At 37.5% G+C, this 20,106-nt stretch overlaps 2 protein-coding genes and 1 pseudogene across 2 annotated transcripts; 2 read left to right on the top strand and 1 right to left on the bottom strand.

The window, feature by feature from the left end:
• The first annotated feature begins 904 nt into the window (after positions 1-904).
• LOC100245035 (zinc finger protein WIP2) lies at positions 905-4,124 on the top strand. Its single transcript, XM_002282914.4, has 2 exons — positions 905-2,366; positions 3,437-4,124. Exons 1-2 carry the CDS (start codon positions 1,803-1,805, stop codon positions 3,875-3,877), a joined length of 1,005 nt encoding a protein of 334 aa, XP_002282950.1. The 5' UTR covers positions 905-1,802; the 3' UTR covers positions 3,878-4,124.
• Positions 4,125-7,797: 3,673 nt separating this feature from the next.
• LOC100250064 (zinc transporter ZTP29) lies at positions 7,798-15,968 on the bottom strand. The gene is made up of 12 exons (XM_002285477.5): positions 15,750-15,968; positions 14,657-14,715; positions 14,039-14,131; positions 13,847-13,936; positions 13,629-13,710; positions 10,740-10,795; positions 10,171-10,227; positions 9,519-9,559; positions 9,308-9,375; positions 8,902-8,958; positions 8,693-8,810; positions 7,798-8,183 (listed from the first exon to the last, which is right to left on the bottom strand). Exons 1-12 carry the CDS (start codon positions 15,811-15,813, stop codon positions 8,138-8,140), a joined length of 831 nt encoding a protein of 276 aa, XP_002285513.1. The 5' UTR covers positions 15,814-15,968; the 3' UTR covers positions 7,798-8,137.
• A 270-nt stretch (positions 15,969-16,238) lies between these two features.
• LOC100267347 (cytochrome c-type biogenesis protein CcmE homolog, mitochondrial-like) lies at positions 16,239-17,401 on the top strand (annotated as a pseudogene).
• The last annotated feature ends 2,705 nt before the right edge of the window (positions 17,402-20,106 follow it).

Raw genomic sequence — 20,106 nt, 5'->3', positions numbered from 1 at the left:
GATGACGATCAACTTAATTAATGAAGCTGATGTATACTACAGTGTATGTATACGTGTGTATTTAAAGCTAAATTAATTTATTGGACACAGTTATTGTCTCTCTTACAATTTCGTAATGAACATGCCAAAACATTCATATTGTCCCCGTGTTTTGCCCCTCAAGTTTCTATTTCTTCTTATAGCATACACACCCTCATCATCCCTTCCCAAATTTTCATGCCCTGATATACATATATATGTATAAACGAAGGTCCCACACTCTCTCTCTCTCCCACCCTCCTCTCTCTCTCTCTCTCTCTCTCTCTCTCTGTCTCTCTCTGTCTCTCTCTCTCTCTCTCTCTCTCTCTCTCAAAAAGGAGGATCTAGGGTGGGCAGCCCATACTGGTCAGTGGCTGCAGCAAGATGTTTCCCCAGTATTAATGTTACCATGTACTTTGTCTTCTAGTAAAAATTCACCCCATAGTATTTGCTTCTCTCTTCACCTCTAAAAGCTTCCAAAGAACCAGCTGTATAGGCAGTACATCACTATAGCCTTCTTGCCCATTGCCCATCAACTTATCCGGCTTCTCAGCTTAGCATTTTCTTGCCTTCAAGCTTGGGTTAATTTCCCAAATGGACAACTGACAGAAAGAGAGAGATGATGTGGATGGTTCAACAATTGAGTTATATAACTCAAATCACCAATCCAAATCCCTTGACATGTTACATCGCCTACCCGGGAATTTGTGAATAAGATAAAAATGAACCCATGGATCCGAAAGCGATTAATCAGTAACGAATTGGAATTACATTCTTGTTGTTTAATTTAAATTGTCAATAGAAAGAGACGCAACGGAAGGAAAGCAATGATTATAGTACGCAAGTAAAACAATATAAGGGTGTATGGCAATATATTTTCTATTACACATCTTTACGGGGGAGTGTTAGTTCAAAGTAAGGGCTTGTCCGGTGTAGCAGACTACAAATGTTGCAGTAGAAATGAATTAAAATCCCAGGTGGGGTTGAGGTGTTGGAACCACAAGTCCAAGCCAGAGAGAGAGAGAGAGAGAGAGAACAGTAAACTTGATGTGCATGTAAAGAGGTAGAACAGTGAAGCTGACTTTGATGTGCATGTAAGACGGTTGAACAGGAGGTTTTGGGACAGAGGCTCAGCTAGTACTGAGCCCAGTCGACCAGGGTGCGCCCACCGAAGCAAATGCCGGGAAGGATGAAACTATTTGTTTCCCGAGGAAGAGAAAACTACAAGTCTAATATATATAACAAAAGATTGTTCTCCTCGTGTATGTATGTATGGTTGTACTAGTACAAAAAGAAAACAAAGAAAGGACTCTCTTTCTCTTTAGCTTGTGTAACATGAGATTATTCAGGATAGGAGACAACCTCCAACCCTAATTCCTGGTCTTGTCTTTGGCCTTTTCTCCTTGCTATTCTTATCTTCTCTTTGCTTGGGTTGGTGGATTTTTTTTTAATCTTTTCACACACACTGTTCAATAAGGAGCTTGTTCTTTCAAGTCCCAAGATTATCTTATTCTGATCTCTCACCCTCAAAATCTCTCTTCTTTGGCATATTTTCTCTATTGTTTTTCCAAGCCTCCCTAGTGATTTCTTGTCTCCTTTTTTTTACTCAATTCGGTCTACTTTATCAACGTTGATTTTGTTTATTTTTTATTTTTTTTCTAAGCTTTAAGCCTTGCAATTCTTCAAAGATCTAGAGACCTTTATTTTTTTGTTTCTCACTCTCTCTCTCTCTCTCTATAATAGGAACCCATCTACCAAACTACTCTTTCTTCTCAACTTCCATCATGACCGATCCCTACTCCAATTACTCCAATGGATGGTTCAACCTCAATCCTCTTTATCACATCTCTTCTTCCCCTTCTTCTTCCGATCAATCTTTGTGTTCTCCTCGGTATGACTTCAACAAATTGTACTACAATAACTTCAACACCAACAACTATCATTACTCACCCCCCTCTCCCCCTCTCAGAGAAGCTCTTCCCCTCCTCAGTTTAGGCCCAACAAGGTATGATGAACAAGAGTCCTCCTGCAATACTGCCATGGAAGTGGACATGAACAAGGGGAAGGAAGAGACCACCTTATCCAGCTCTGCTGATGATGAAACTGTGACAGTAGCTCTACATTTAGGGCTTCCAAGTCCTAGTTCTACGGATCTCATCTCAAGGCTCTCCTCTTCAGAGACAGAAGACAAGGAAGAAGTCACTGTTGCGTCTGGGTATTCTTCCACAGGCAGTACTCTCATCAAGGGTCAGTATTGGATCCCAACGCCTTCTCAGATTCTGATTGGTCCTACTCAGTTTGCTTGTCCTCTTTGCTTTAAGACCTTCAACAGATACAACAACATGCAGGTATGTTTAATGAAATTAACCCATTGCTTAAAAAACTTCCCTTTCTGTTTTTGATCCTTTTGATTTTGTAGAAAAGAGAAAGAAACCCCATTACTATCTTTGTTTGCATACTTCTTTTCTAGCTTGATTTCAATCTTTCACTTTTATTTGCCACTGAGATCGCATATGGATCGTTAGGGTTTTCCTTTTTCTTTTTTCCACTTTATTTTTCTTCTCTCTTTTATCTTTCTTTTGTTTCCCCTCCTTCTAGCTTTTTGCATGATTCGTGGGTTTTGGGATTTGAATAAAAAGAATAAATCTACCTGGTCCAACACAGACCAAAGATCAGCGACTCTCTTTATGTGATTGAACTACTCATGCATTGTGCTTTTCCTTGAAGTTTGTGTTTCTACGCATTGGCAGGTATGTAAAACTGAAAAATTTCCCAGGTCTTCCAGGGCTCAGATGATCTTCCTCAAGCAACCGAAATTAATTTATCAATCCAAATGCAAAAGCTGGAGATTAAACAACCTCATAGAGTGAAAACCCCAGACATAGTCATGCTTCTCTCTCCATGAATATTCAAGAAATCTCACAGTTCCTCACCTAATCATCAGTTTGTAGTCTTCTTTTTTCTGTTAAGACCATATGGAGAGAACAATGTGCCAGTTGAGAAAATCAAACCCAAAATGTGTTGTTTATCCTCACCCCAATTACAAAATGGTTTTTGGCTTGGTAAACACTCTCAACAGAAGCTAATTCAGACTCAGTTTTTGTGTAGAGAACTTTCTATTCACCATACATGCAGAAACCTCCCAAACTTCTAAACTATCAATAGCACTGTTTTCTTGCCATACAGTTGAGTAAAATCCCCTTTGTCTATAACTGCCTTGAAAACCATATGATATACTCTTACTACATAAAATGCCAAGACATTGAGTCTTGTGTGCATGCCCTACTTAAATTCATTGGATGGTATGCTTTTTTTTTGTCCCCAGTTACCAACTCAAAGTTTCATATATAATTGAATGTATGGTTTTGGTTTTGTATGAGACTAATTTAACTTGCCTTCAAAATACCTCATGCTGTAGATGCATATGTGGGGGCATGGATCTCAGTATAGAAAAGGGCCAGAGTCTCTGAGGGGAACACAGCCAACGGCCATGCTTAAACTCCCATGCTTTTGCTGTGCACCCGGGTGCAGGAACAACATCGATCATCCAAGATCAAGACCACTCAAAGACTTCAGAACCCTTCAGACCCATTACAAGAGAAAGCATGGAATCAAGCCTTTCATGTGTAGGAAGTGTGGTAAGGCCTTTGCTGTGAGAGGTGACTGGAGAACCCACGAGAAGAACTGTGGGAAACTTTGGTACTGTGCTTGTGGGTCAGATTTCAAGCACAAGAGGTCCCTCAAAGATCATATCAAGGCATTTGGGCATGGCCATGCAGCTTATGGCATCGACTGCTTCGAAGAAGAGGATGAACCGGCATCTGAAATTGAGCAAGACAACGAATCCTCGCATAGTTAAAATGTAATCAGCTGTCTCCATATTATAAGTAAATTACCTAGCTATATCTCTCATTTTGGGCTGACATTGGGTTGTTTACTTCAACTAAGTGTAATCGGTTGGCACTACGATTACCTTTGATCCATGTTCTATCTCTTTAATTTACTTCCTTTTCTCTACTGTTTTTTTCCCCTTCATTAGAACTTCCTAGCTAGTACTGTTGGAGAGAATTAAATAACGTTAATATTAAACCCCCAGTTCCTGTAAATCCATTTTGCTGCTATCACTCTCTCCCTCCCTACCTGTCTCTCTCTCTCTCTCTCACTCACTCACTCACTCACTCACTCACTCAGTTCAGTTGTAGACATGTAGTTAGCAATGCAATGATGAATATACTCAAAACAGTTGTTGTACCCATATGTTTTCATTTATTGCTAAACAAATCAATGAGATGATCCACTGTGCATGCAGTCCTTTAACATTTCTCCCATTTACCTATCGCCATGCACAGTCACATTCACATAAATTACAGGCTTCCATTACACACACATATCTACTTGTGTGTTGAATGGGAATTGAAATATTTGTAAGGGTCTGTAGCTCCAGCAGTTTTGCAAATGGGCATTGAAGGATTTAGGTATAGAATCTCCGGGCAGAAATGAAAAAGAGAGGCAAATATGTTTTGGGTCGGATGCAGGTTCAGAGAGGCTTTTCGACCTGTGAATGCACCAGCTTTTTGAGAGCATATGATACCATTTGCCTTTGTTTATTTGTGGTGAGTTTTTGGTTGATGGACAGAACACATACTATGTTTAGATCCACTATTAAAAAAATTCAAATCAAATGATTAGGAGGAAGCGGAAGAGAGAGAAAGAGAGAGAGAGAGAGGAGTTCAGGGTTCTTGAAATGTCATATCAATCAACACATTCGGGGTATGTACTGTAGAGAAGCAACAGTGTGTGTCTCACAAATGAGCCCAGGGTATTGTACTGTAGGGAAGCAACAATATGTGTCTCACAAATGAGCACAGCCACAGGAACTGAGAGGCTTTAATTTCCAACCTCCACCTTGCCTCTTTCTTTCCTCTCTCTCTCTCTCTCTCTAAGGATTTACTGTACATACTCCAGGGAAAAGACTGTTTCCATACGCACGTTATCAATACCATTAGTTATAAACATGTAATCTCATGTTAGGTCTGCTATACACAATAAACTTTTCTTGAATCAGCCCTTAACTTTTACTGAGACATGGGAAGGAGAAACAATCATATCAGCTGCGTAGATCTCTGACTCATCTCCTCCCATAGCCTGCAAAAACAAAGCTGTCAAGGCAAATACAATAGTGACTGCATGTAGAAAAGTGTGAAACCCATGTACATGGAGTAATTATCAACTTGAATATTTATACCCTTATGCATGAAAAGTTTAGGGGTTCAAGTCCCCACTAAGCGTATATATATATATATATATATATATACTTTTGCTTAATGCAATTGCTATGCACTTACATCACAACCATTCATGATCCCCTATAGCATTGATTACGTTTTCTTTCCATAGCTAATGATGTCTATCTGACTGTTCATGTGGTTCAACCATTTAGGGGATTAATCATAGCAATAACAGTTTCAATTAATTCATGATTAGATCATTTGACATTTAGAATTAATTGATCATACTCTCTCTCTCAACCATTCATCAATTATTCAAGTTTCAGCATTGCATAAAAGTCATCCGTTCCCATGAATCCATGTTTTGTTCATTTATTTTTCTCTCTTTTCCAACACAATGTTCTTTTGCTAGGTATTATGACCATTTCTTAAATAAGTTAATTTACTCCAACCAACATTGTCAAAGGAGACTAATAAGTTTACCAATGATGAACGCCTGTCATTATCTTGTTCTCTGTCATTGTATCACATTTGATCACATAAAGAACAACTGTATCTTACTTGGCTTGAATGACGCTTCTAAGAATCCATTTTAAAACAAGTATAGTGAAAGTGCTAACATCCGTATCCTACTTGCTTGAATAATTTTTTAAGAGTCAATTTCAGAATGATTATAGTGAAGGTGCAAACAACTGTATCTTACTTGGCTTATAATATTTCAAGAGGGATTGAGATTTAGCTAAATCATATGGAAGTTGGTGGTGCCAAGCACTCGTTAATTTTGATGCAAAAGCACTTAAGATTTAGGGTTCAACTTAGAGAAGTTCCACAGGGAAAGGAAAAGGCTAAAGGGCAACACTAATTTTTGACCCATGAACACCTTTTGGCTTTTTGAAAATGAAAAAGAAAGAAAAGAAGAGACAATAAGAAATCCTTTTGGACTTTGTTATCAGCCGTGTCATATACTTAGCTTCGTAGATTTTACTGTCTTCAAAAGTTGTCAGGCTTTGGATTTCCAGAGACCCTCTAAATTTGGAGTGTGGACAAAGACTCCCAGAAGGAAAAATGTAGTGAGCATAATAAAACAAAATAGACTTATGAAAATACGAAGCAATGGTATATTTATTTTTGTAAATAAATACTTGAAATATTTGATAAAAAAATATATTATTGATATTATTATTGATCATGATAGAAGGTAGGGACAGTCGAAACTTGAATCATCACATTATTATATGTTTACCATATTTATTTAAATATTAAAATATTTTTAAATATAAAAACTTGCTCAAAATTATCATTATATTAAATTAGTAACTAATAATATATTTTATAAGATGGTCTATATTTTATATCTTTGAAATGAGAATTTTATTTATTTAAAATTTTATTTTAACTTTTTTTATTTGACAACTTGTGAAATTTTGTGGGAGGTGGTAGGAATCTGAATTGCCTGCAAGCTTAGCATGAGTTAAGAATTTGCAACCCAATGTTAGATTTGATTTGACATATATTTTAAGCTTACTATCCATCCAAGTTGCAACCCAAAATTTGAAATTTCTTGATTTGGTGTCTGGATTTACTAGGATTTTGATGGATTGGTTTATCATTTGAAGGTGTGCCAATAATGAGTGTATGGGTGGGTTGGTTTATCTAACAAGTTGCTTTCTTGCCAATAAAGCTTTAGGGAGGAGGGACTTTAGGGTTTTCAATCTTTCTCCTTTAGTTGATGCAGCACTTTGGTTCTTTTTCTTTCTTTTTGAGAGTGAGGACTCTCTCTCAAGCAATTCCCATTCATTTAACTTTGACGAATCCAATCAAAAGGTTAGCTTTTTCCTATATTAAGGAGATATAGGAGTAGACAGCTTTAATCTCATGAATCTCTTTATGAGATTTGTGTTTACTTGTTTGGGAATTTACATTTCCCAGGAACTGCAGTGAGGGAAGGAAAAGGTTGATTGAAACCAGATTCCTTCTTTCAATTGACAATTCAACAAGATTCAATTCAAATATGCAGATGGGGCCTATGAAATTTCCTCGACTTCATAAATGCAGTTTCTCATGCCTTTGTATGACATTGCATGTTGCACACAACTGTATGGTGTTGTCCCTTTTCTAATTGAGCTGTTTGTTTTCTGGGAAAATGATAAACTTCTCATAATGTCTCAAGTCACCTTCTATGAGTGCTAACTATCTTCTTCAATGCTTTAAATCACGTCAACACATTCTAAAGAAAAAACCCTTATGAGTGTCAAGATCATCTCTTTACACCAGGTCTGTTCAAAGAAACTATTTCTTAAGTATTTAGAGAAGTTTAGCAGGTGGTTTTAGGGAGTGAAATGACTCAAGGAAGTGTGTAACAGTCATTTATAGAATATCTCATAAGGCATTTCCATCAAAATGGAATTACTACAATCTGTTTTCTTCAATATGCAGAGGCACAAACCTATCCTGGAAGGATTGTCTTTGCAGAAAAATGGCAGCATAACTAAAAATGACTCAATAATAATTAAAATCCTGAGAATTTCCAGCAGATAATGGGTGGAGAGACTAAATAAAACGACAGCATCTTATTTATTTAATCATAATGTGCAGACAAAGGTGATTCCTGAATAATCACATAGGCCATGGGGGCTGGCAATTTTCTGCAAAAGCTAAACATATTTTGGTTTATCCATTGAAAGTGCGATAAAAGTACATAGTTTTTCCATGGGTGATAACAAACAGCTGCTATCCAAGGAAGCCATATCTTCTCAGCTTTTGGGATATGATGGGGAGAGATTGCAAGAAGGTTAACAGGAAATATGCTGCAACCAAGTACCATTAGCAGCCCTGTTATGATGGTTCCAGGAATGTACAACATTGTGAAACACTGGCAGTTGCCCCAATAGCTACAAGCTCATGTCTTTGGGTAAGCTGATTTCAAGAAAATAAAGGCTGCAAAACCGTGTAAGGACAGACATAAGAAACATATGAATGCAGAAGCACACAAGGAATTTGAACTAGTAAAATTGGATAGGCACAGATAGCAGAAGCCATGCATTGCTTGCAACAAAAAATACAGGGGAATTAGAAGAGCAGCAAACTCCTAGTGTTAGCCCTTATAGCTCTTTTTCCCTTTTTGTGAGATCCATATTTTCATTTTAATGGAACATAAATAGCATTATTTCAAGAGGTGCATTTCCTAGCATTTAACGAACCCAAATCAAAACCTAAGATCAGAGTAAATGCCTGGATAGTTGATGAAAATATCTAAGACCAATGGCACCTTGCCAGTTTTTTGTTTCTTGTTCAGTTACTTCATTTAGTTTCTGTTTTAGATTTTGCTTTTATTTCTATTTGTTTATTTTTTTTCTTCCAGGTTGTAGGGCTACCAAAATCATTGAAATTACCAGAAACTTTTTAAATGGCTTCTGAAAGAGTGTCCTGCTAGGAGTTGATTTTACCTTGCAGACATGAAAGCCATTCCAAAGAAGACTGCCTTGACAGCTTGCTTCGGCCCAGCATAGTCAAATGCCAATGGCAGCATTTCATGCAAGGTAAGAAAAGCCATCACTCCACCAACTGCATGGATACGCCAATTCATATCAGGAACTTTCACAGATAACAAATGTTTTTTTCACAACTTGATGAACTTTAAAAGCCAAAAGCAAACCTGATCCTAACAGGCCCTCAAGAATTTCTGGATTCAAGCTGCTTGGGAACAGATAGGCTGCAATGCAAGGAAGAAGTCACTTACTGACATAGAATACCATAGAATTTGTAAAACCCAAAATCTTGGTTGTAAAGACCAAGAAAAACCCCTTAATGTCTATGACACCAACAAATATTTCTTTCCATATGCATAAAACTGTTTTCCATGTGTTTTAGCCATAAATCTCAAGACGGAGAGTTAAATAATGCCATAAAATGCAAGGCCTGACCCAAAAGACTGACTATACCTCAAGTATTGAGGCTCAATAATACCTCAGAAGCATTTCCTATTTCCTACCAAAGAAATGTGGCTTTCACTTTCTTTTGCATCAAACATTAGAACACGCAATAAGGTAGGACTGACATACCTACAATTATAACACCCAGGGGCTCAGCAAAGCCAGAAAGAGTTGCCAGTTTGAAGGCCTGCCATTTGCTGAGGAATATATAAAAAGGAACCATTTAGAGATAAATCAGTTTTAAAAAGCCATAAATAAATCAATCAATCAATTTTTTTTTTCCTTACTACTTGAGTACTTTAAAAAAGCTAAACTTACAGTGCCTTAAAGAAATTCTTACCTCTGTGTTGCAAAATAAACAGGAAGTGCAACAGCAACACCCTATAGATGAAAACTCGAAGAAGTTAGGACCAAAGAAGTAAGGCTAGAGGTTACTGCCTCCCTATAAATTCCCTCAGAAGTCCACATTCCTGCCTCTAAAATTAATATTGTCCCACTTTATTGTTTATTCTTCTCTTTTGCAATGCTTTTGTAATTTACAAGTAAAATACCAGTCTAAAAACAGGGAAGCCAAAAGAGAAAAAAGAAAAGAAAAGAAAAACCAGTTGCCTTTACATGCATTTTAGCACATGCTAAACAACATGTTTATATGCACTTCAGAGTTGATTCATCTTCATTAACTATGTCTCTGGTAGGTGTAGTTGACTACCTACTGAACCAGTACATACTTAAAGCCAGTATAATTCATTTAATAGGGAACAAAAGAAGCAGCTGCTCAAATTTCAGAACACCTGTCTGGCAATAGTAACCACAGAAAATGGTTGGAAGTCAAATGTATCTGTATGCGTGCAATTGCATGTTTGTAAATAAAACTCATGAGAGCAATCGAGAACCACTTCTATTCACAGCAGATTGCAAGCGTTTAAGAGAACCCATAGCTTCTAAACAGTATACACAACATACAGAGTTATACTACAAGACAACAGTCCTACCTCTGGGATGTTGTGCAAAGCAATGGCCAGTGCCAAGTTTAGTCCAACCCGAAGGCCCTACAAAAGAAGCATGTAACAAATGAAAATTTTGAGAGGCATCAATATAAGTGATTTATTGTTCCTCAAGGCTAGAAGTTCAGAATACAAATAGTGGCTTCTAGATAACTAATTCCCTATCATTGGGACTATGTGCATTAAAATTTGAATCCACTGGAAAAATAGAGTATCAATTCATGAATTCCTTCAAGGCTGGAAGACAGTCATTTTTCAAATGCAGATAAAGTTGGGTTATATAAGCATCGAACTAATTCCAACTCAAGAATAATCTTTACTAATGTCCCTTGGGCTAAAGCTATACACTGAACTGAAGCGTCCAAAAGTTGTCAATTATGAAAGAAAGCAATGCATAGCCAGGTAGTACGTACTTTATTAATTGGAAATACCCATAAGACAATTGATTTTTCAGTTGAACAGCTAAAACAGATAAGAGATTGTATTCTGACAGTGAAGGAAAAAGGTTTATAGCACATCTCAAGACTCCCAGAATAATGTAAAAGATCAGATATTACCTTCATTGATCCAAGGAACACAGCCATTCCCTCGGGAAAATTGTGCAAGCTTATGCCTGCAACTCAGAGGATAAGGTTCCCTGTTAATTTTTTTTTTTTTTTTGATAAGTAAAGAAAAATTCATTTATAAAGAGATGCCACAAAAGCGACTCAAAGTATACAAACCTATGCAAGGTATACAAACCTATACACCCACCACCAAAAAGGCCAAAGAAAAAGAAAAAGACCCAAAGACCAACTGGCCCAAAAAACAGCCTTAAAAGGATCCCAACCAATCAATAAAATTAACCATAGATTGAGGGCATTCAACTATAAACAACTTAGCCTCAGACCAAAGAGAGAGGATAAAGGAATATTTCAATCTTTGGATTGACAACTCATCATCCTTGAAAGCCAATCTATTCCTCGCCTTCCAAACCGTCCAAAATATATGAAGAGGAGCAGCTCTCCATACCTTCCTGCGCTTTTTGCCCACAAATGAACCATGTCAGCTAAGAAGAGTCTCTCTAACTGAAGAGGGCAACACCCAAGACACCCCAACCAAGGTGAAAAGTAACTCCCACAAGACCCTTGTTTTTGAACAATGAAGAAGCAAATGGTCTATGGTCTCCTCATTCTCAAGACACATAAAGCATCTATTTGCCAAGGACCATCCTCTTTTCTGAACAAGATTTAGGGTTAAAGTCTTACCCCAAGCAGCCTCCCACGCAAAGAAGCTAATTTTGGGTTGTACCCACACATCCCATATGCAGCTAGATGGAAACAAAACAGGGCAGTCCGCTTCTAGCGCAAGGTATAGAGACTTGGCCGAGAATTTTCCGCTCTTTGATTCGTTCCAAACCACCATATCATCTACATCTTCAAGCACTCTCTTCCCATGAAGACGCTCCAAAAAAATTTCCGCCTCCTCCACCTCCCAATCATTCAGAGCTCTTGAAAAGCAAGGGTTCCAACCCCCCCAACCCCCCTTAGCCAGGGGATCCCATGCATCCACCACCCAGGCTTCCTTTTCAGCGGACAAAGCAAAGAGGAAGGGAAAAGACTCACACAGAGGGGAATCCCCACACCATCTATCCCTCCAAAATCTCATCCTCTTTCCATTGCCAACACTGACCTAAAACAGTTTAACTTATAGAACAAAGAAAGGGGAATGAAACCCACTGAGAATTTAAGGATAAAACTTGATTAGGATATTTCATCTAGATATTTGACAAAATAGGGTGTCTGATTCGTTGTGCACTATTCATAACCTCTCAAGGACATCATCTGCTAACCAATATGTCCAGTTTACAGTACAAAAGGACTGCCAAATGGCCAGAAGAGGTGGGGGTGTGGAATCAAAATTGCTCTCTAAAGCACAATCACATCTCACATTTTGGGTTCTGATCTAACTATGCACACAAAGTTAATTAATTACATTACTAAGTAAAATAATTACATTGGATTGTTAGCTTCAACAGGAGTTCTCACATGCACATGCAAGTCAATGCCGAGTGTATCATGCATCCAAAAACTGGCATAAGTTAACTCATTTAAGTGACTAAACCAATGACCTTTCTGCATGTAGAATCATACTAATAATTGGCCTATATTTATCCATGCTATCTTAGCACCTCGGTTTCTTGTTTATAATATTATTCAAACCACATAAAGAGTTAACAATCAACCAAGAACCTCTATGCCCTTGAAGGAGATGCAAGAAAATGATCTTCAAATGTATTTAATAATAAATGTCAAAAGCAACTTAGTTATCATGTAATTTCCCTGATCTGCAGCATAGACCTTCATCTCAAATTTCAAATTCCAATTACAACATTATGTACCTTGAAGCATGCTATGCCAAAAATATTTTCAACATCTCCCTCCCTCTCTCTCTCTCTCTCTCTATATATATATATATATATATACACACATACATACATATATGTGTGTGTGCGCGTGTGCCAAAAAGAGGCCATGACCCAACTATAGTGGGAGTAAAGAAGGAAGTCCCTCAAGCAACCAGGGAGTCAAGGGGGAAGAAGGAAAGAGATTAGAAGTTTACAACCAAGAGCTACATAATGTCATTGAGAGCCTAGGCTTTCAAATAAAGTGAAGGAAGCATCTTCTACTTCTCAAACAGATCAACTATTCATGAATACAAGAAGTCCAGGACAACTTCCTCTATCTCCAACATTTCAACCCTTCAAAAACCCCACTACTATGTTCCTTTCAAATTTATCAACACAGACAAAGGGAGGCCTTCACTCCTGTTCAATTCTTTTCAAATGCAACATAACAGATAGAGGGAGGCTGACTTCCGCACCTGCCTCCTATTACTACCAACAAAATAACTGTGCCAACTAGAAAGCACTTACCCCAAAGAGTGAGGAAAGACATAAATGACAAAAAAGCTACAAACAATAATGATGAAATTCTTTGTGCCACCAAACAATGAACTACAAATGGTTTGTCAAGTCCCCAAGTCCTTTTACACAGAATGCACCAATTTGCCGAACCCCTTCTATACATACACTAATCAATTGTTAGAGTCCTTTTCCAAGTTGACCAAATGAAGAAGGCCATAATAACAACCACTACAGAAACATAAAATTTTGTCATCAAGTAGTATCAAGAGAAAAAAAATCCCAAGAGGATCAAAATCATGCACCCAAAGAACAACCTTCTGACATATCCTAAGATAATCCATCAATTCAGTTCTATATAAATCCCTAGCAGCAGCCATATCAATCAAATAGGCAGTTATGCCTAGCCAAAAATCTATAAAAAATGCAGTTTATCAGCCAACTATAATTTCCAATCATTTCGATGAAAGAGCTCACATAAATCTGGAGCAATTCAAATAACAGGCCAAGAGAAGACTGCAACAAATTGGCAAGGTAGACATACCTACTGCTGTGATAATTCCACTGAATAAAACTTGGCGCCGATGTTTTTTCATAGTGTCCTGTGGCCCTTCAACCCCATTTTTCTGTTCTCCAGCATCAAGCACCATTCCAACTAACCTTTAGATACTTGGCCCAAATTATGGAAGTACCCAATGTCGATATACATATGCAAGCATAATTAGTGAATGTCCCTTTATTGGGAGAATAGATCATCCGAACCTTCTTATTTTTCACATCTGAACTGGGAGCAAGTGTTGGCTCTGGGATAAAACCAACCACAACAGCAAAGAAAACGACACCCGCAAAGAACTGCATGGTCAATGAATAGGCAATTGATTTCAAAATCAAAATGGAGTTATGTTAACAAAATGATGGATTTGAAGTTAAACACTGACAAAGAAGAAAGCTCACCCAAAGGTTTCCTTTTAAGAAGCCGATGGAGTTCAAAGCATTATGAGCCAAATCTAGGAAAGATATGCTCAGCATGAGGCCTGCAGCAAATCCCTACATGAAGAAATCCAGATATCCAAACAATTTTACTGCATAATAAATCTGGAATGCCTCTGACAGCTTAAACTTAGATGATGCTCCAGAACCCTGGCTTAGGCAGTAAGGGGTTGGAGTGGGGATGAGAAGGTTCTAGGCTTGATTCCATGTAATGCATATACACACACGCACACACAAAAAGGTTACCTATCAGGAAAAAAATCATAGATGATATAAATGTATTAATTGTTCCAAAAAATTTCATTAAACTAGGTATAATACAAACTAGAAAATCATCTTGGTGAATGAGATGTTTGGTAATCCATTAATAATGACAAAAAGATAGAGAAGAGAATATAAACAATGAAGCTCAGCAAACACTTTATTTCATCATTCGGACAAGCATTTTTTTTTTTTTTTGGGTAAAGTTTAAAAAAAAAAAAAAAAAAAAAAGGGACTAGTGATACCCCAGTGATTAGTATTCTGAGAATAGACAAACAACTTTTTACTTGAGAACTGGAGGGTTTACCCTCTGAACATTACCTGTAAAAGCCCAAGCATCTTCAGGTTGGGAGTCTCATTAAGAATTACAAAAAGTGCACCTGTCCACATCCCAGGAACCATGGTTAAATTATGGAACTAAACCTCATCTGGGATCAATGTTATCTAATCATCAAGGCCCATGAAGCAATCAGAAAAATCAAGAATAATGCCCAAAAGATATAGTGCCAAACAGCTGCAAATCATAAAATTTCAACAGAGGATGTATTTAACATGAGCAGGTGATAGAGCTTTCTATTACTGGATGAGTCAATGAACTCAACTGTGAGTCAATAATTATATGACTCACTTTCAATTAACCTCTACTTTCCTCCCTCCCAATTTCTTCTGGTACTCTCTGAGTAAAGAATAATATGCTGGGCTATGTTTGGTTCCAGAAAGCACTAAGGAAAGAAAAAAAATGTTAAGAAAAATGATTTTCTTATGTTTGGTTTCTCTATGAAAAATATGAAAGAAAATCAACTATAATTAAAATTAATTAGAAATTTATAAGTTTTTAAATTGTATGATCTTTGTACAATAGAGGAAAATAATATGTAAAAATAATTTATTAACTTTAAATCTCTTTTTTATTCTTCTTTCATTTTTTTCTTTCCTTCTCATTTTCCTCTCTATTCTCTTTTGCCCTCAAATTTTATGGGAACCAAACATAGCCTCTGCACCTCTCTGCCCTCTCTGGCTAGAGGAAAATATCCGGACTGTTCTAATTTTCTTCTGTGAAAGGAAGTTATTTCAAACAAAATCTAACCAAATCACCAAATTGCGTCACTAAAAAGCCAACTCAAACGCTGAAACGCTAGGAATTTAAAACTACAAGCAAAATTTACCCAAACCCATTATGCGATTTCAACATACATCACATTTCTTCTCATCAGAATTACCAAAAATCCAAACTCAACAACTACCCAAAAAGACGTTTCAAAAATCACTAACCAATTAGTAAACAAACCAAAAAATAACACAGTAAGTGAACCAACTCAAAGAATAATTTGCTGTAAATTGAAAATCACAACCATATTGAACAAAACCCATTTTTCAATTTTCACTGAAGTACAAGAAAACAAGTTTCCCATACCTATAGAAGTACTCGCTCCGCCCACAAGTGACAGACCAAGAGCAACCATGACCTGAGAATCCATTGATGCTCTCCGCCTCTAAAAATCCGAAAAGAAAAGATAAAAATCTCACAAATTTGAAGAAAAAAATCCAGGGTTTTGAGAGCAGGTTGAGGGAGATGCAGAAGGCATACTATTTAGATGAGGTTTAGGGTTTAAATATGTGAGAAAGAGAATCTTTTGGATACATACAGTGGAAGGAAGAGATGGTTTGATTGGGTGGTCCACGCAAGACTTGGATTCACATGCTGACATGACGACGTATTATTGTTCAGAACACCGAAATGGGTGGACTGCATCGCACAGAATAGAAAATGTTTCTATTTCCATTTACCACATGGCAGGAGGTTTGGAAAGGAAAAGCTATTATAAAATTAACTTTTTGCTAATCATTACTTGCCACGTGCTTAGATAAAATAGGGTTGCTCGTAGCGGATTGCAACTGCTGACGAGCTCCAATCCTCTGCGTGCTGCCTCACACCAAACCCTTAAAAATCCCTGACTTTCTCGGTTCTAATTTTCCCACTCTTTCTCGTAAAATTTCCCGCGAAAGTTTCTTCAATGGCGTCTCGGCTTGGGTTCCGTCTCGGATCTCGTCTTTTACGCCCACCATCCTATCCCAATCCTCTCTCTGCCGCCAACATCCGGTTATCTCCGTGATCGAATCTCAGACGTTGATTTCCTCCGATGCTCGTGTACTTGATTTTCAGTTCATCGAATCCGGTCTCCGGTTCTTCTCTGCCGGCGGCCGCCGCTACCGGTCCGGTCGAAAACTATCGACATCGGAGCTCGAGCTCGTCAGCTCCAGAACCGGCGACTCTGGACCTATGCACTATCCTTCAGCGGCAGCGCGGCGATTATAGTCATCGTCTTGTACCAATTTCAAGATCAAATGGTGTTCTGCGTGACTCCGACTGAGGCTCTGGAGGATTACGCGGCAAATCCTTCCAAAAACAAGTTCAGGTTGGGCGGTTTGGTGCTCGAAGGCAGCGTGATGCAGCCAGGCGCACTCGCCGGATATGGAGTTCGTGGTCACCGATCTGATCACTGACATCTTGGTACGGTACCAAGGCGCCTTGCCGGACTTGTTTCGAGAGGGACATTCGGTGGTGGTGGAAGGATTTGTGAAGCCGTTCACGGATGAAATCCGTAAGGAGGTGTCCGCGAGGAGTGTCTCTGGGAAGGCAAGAAGTGGAGATTATTATTTTTCAGGAATTGAGGTACTTGCAAAGCATGATGAGAAGTATATGCCTAAAGAAGTAGCAGAGGCTATAGAGAGGAATAAAAAGAAACTCGCAGAGATGCCTGAAGATGGGGAGAGAGCTAAGAGCACATAGATTAATGGGTATGATTCAATTTTCGTGTTTCTGAGCCATATCCAATTTTAATATTATTGGGATAGGGCCAAGGGTTCTATAAATTGGTTACTGTTTCTACCACTATTAGTTAACCTTACTGGAATCTGTACTGAGAAAGAGATTTGAATTATATTACTCGAGGCTCTAACTAAAGATTTTGTTGTTGTAATCCCTCATTCATTATTCTTTTTTTGGCAAATGTACTGTGATGGAGTGATGAATAAATACAATTCACAATAGATATTGTATTATAATTGTTGAAGGTGTTCTACGCTTATACATTACTTTGGTTTCAATTGGATTATCTGTTAAGTTGCTTTCTTATGATCCAATAGAAGTTGCAGATAAAACAGAAAAGAAAAGAACAGAAATTTGTGTTTTCCCATGCTTCATATTGATATTTCCTGTGATAGTTTTAGGTAAGAGGCATTTTCTCTGTCTGTTCATCTCCTTTGCCAAGGTGACACCATTTGATTTCACCTTTTGTTCCTGTCTGCTTCATTATATCTGTGAAAAGTTAACTAAAACAAATTGGGCAATATCTTGTATTTTGGAGGACTGCTTTGTATGTAGATACTAGATTTTCTATTCCCTCTTTTTTTGATTTCTTATGTTTTTGAAGTCTTGTTCATAGAAAACTTAAGGTAATCACTAAGAGAGGGGGAGGGGAAGCTTGAATTGAGCTATGGTTACTTTTTCAAAGTTTTCTTAATTACAAGATATTTTAATAATAATGATAATATAATTACAAGATATTTTTTCAAAGTTTTCTTGTTCAAAGTTGTCTTAACAGTGTATGTGGTTTGGCACCAACACAACTATGTCCACGGTCCTCAAGCTTCAATCCAGGCCTTGAAGTATTCATCTAAGCAAGGATCCTTAAAACCAAGATTCCTTCTATGTACACTTTGTTTCTAGGGTACCAATTGACTTTACAATCCCACTAGGCCACTAGTGTTCTTCCAACACTTAAACTCTCGCTCACATAGTCACACTAGAGCAATAAACATAACTTGAATAAAGTACAAGAACAATATTTACAAAATTGATTACAAGTTAAAATGTAGCTAGTCTTCAAAGGTGCAATGAAGTCTAATTGCACTTAAAGTATCTTAAAAATTCAAGTTTTTATTACTATAATGATTTGCTTGTGGTAGGTAATCTATAAATGAAGAAGAAGCTTTTATATGATTTTCTTGCAAAATATGGTTATTAGGCACATTTTTCCATTAAACCAGTTGACTACTCAATTAACCATCCAACTAGTCATTGGCACTAAATGCATTATAAAACAGTTTAACTAATTGGATGACAGGGGGTGGTGCTCAGCCAGTTGGTCATCTGTTAGCTACTGTCAAAACATGTCAAAAAATTGGAACCAGCCCACAAGGAACTCATCAACTGCCTGTGCTGGAAACTCCAAAGAAAATGCAGTGTCCTATAACAACAGCCTAGGTTGGTTTAGGTTTGATCCTTAAACTTGAAAAAGAACCCTTCTAACAATAAAAGCTTGTTAATCCTTGTTCAAATCACACTCATTTTTTTTTATGAAAATAAAAATAAAAATAAAACACATGAGTTCTTTTAAGGTCTTCTAAAAATGTGATTCTTTGTACTTCAAAATCTAAAACTTATTTTTAGGGCATGCTTTATTAGCAACTTGACCTAACTTTAAGCAACCTGATTCTAAAATGATCTTGAGGGGCCTTCTAAATTTAAGTCTATTGCACATGCTTTCTTCTTGAAGCTCTTAATGTTGCAATTATATGGGCTCAACACTTCAAGAAAAGGGCTAAACACTAATTCTTTGTTTTGTTATCATAAAAATCAATTAAGAAACCTTTGCCTAACAATCTTACCCTTTCTGATGATAATAAAACCAAGGACACAAGAAAATCTCCCCCTTGATACATAAGCAAACAAATGTTTGTTTGTCTTTTCTAGGAAGAATCTATTGCCACATCCTCCTTCATTGTGGCAAGAAAAAGGTTTTTATGGTAGTTGTTGTTTTCTCTTATTGGAGTGTCTTAGGTACTATCTTCCTTGGTTAGAGAAACCTTCTTAGGATGACACGGTTCTTTTGTTGGTAAAAGTAAAAAAAGAAAGGCTTGGCAAGTAGTTACTTTGTGCATTTTTTGGACAATTAGAAAAGAAAATAACAGAGGATCGTTTGAAAACGATGACTTTTCAAATCAAAGATTTCTATTTGTATTCTTTCACCTTGGACTAAGTTGTGTGTAGATGATTCAATGTCCTTAATTGACTTTATTGATTGGTTGGGTTAAGGAGAAATTTTTTGTTGTACCCCATTCTTTTTGCTTGTCTTTTAGCTACTATTGTACGTCCTATATACTTTGGTGTGCTCTTTTGGGGGGCCCTATTTTTATTATACTCTTTATAGATATATATCTATATCTATATATATATATAAATCTTCCCTTTGATACATGCATCCCATAGAAAATAATCTCTTAAACAAAACTAACATGTATAGCAAGGGAATAACCATTAAGTACAAATACGAAGTAATGATCAAGAGGATATGAACAATCATGGCTAATTGAGGTTGAAACAAGGCCCAATAGCAGAGAACGGGAGGTTAGGGAAGGAGTTGGGGGGGGGGGGGGGGGGGCTGCTTTCATGTGCTGGTGGGAGTGTAGGGAAAGATTAGGAGTTGTGTGTTAGGGCGGCTGAAGACGTGTCTATCAAAGAGTGTGGGTTGTTTGTTGCAAGAGTGGTGAGACAACTTTTTCTGATACGCCATCTTGTTCTCCTATTGAGAGCAAGAAGGTGGTGTGTTTGTATGACTTTGAGAAGGCCCTTTTGGGCTGGACAGGTGTAGGCATTGTTGGTGGGTGTAGGCTTGATGAGGATGCCAGGGATTTAAGGTGGGTCATTTTGGCCCATTCAGAGCCTTTAGAAAATAATGGCAGGATTCTAAAAGATGATGGGCTAAGAA

The sequence above is a fragment of the Vitis vinifera genome, chromosome 6 (assembly GCF_030704535.1).
Source record: "Vitis vinifera cultivar Pinot Noir 40024 chromosome 6, ASM3070453v1".
NCBI classification, from domain to species: Eukaryota; Viridiplantae; Streptophyta; class Magnoliopsida; order Vitales; family Vitaceae; genus Vitis; species Vitis vinifera.
Note: the sequence above shows the minus strand (reverse complement) of the source record. Positions and strands in the feature narration are given on the sequence as shown.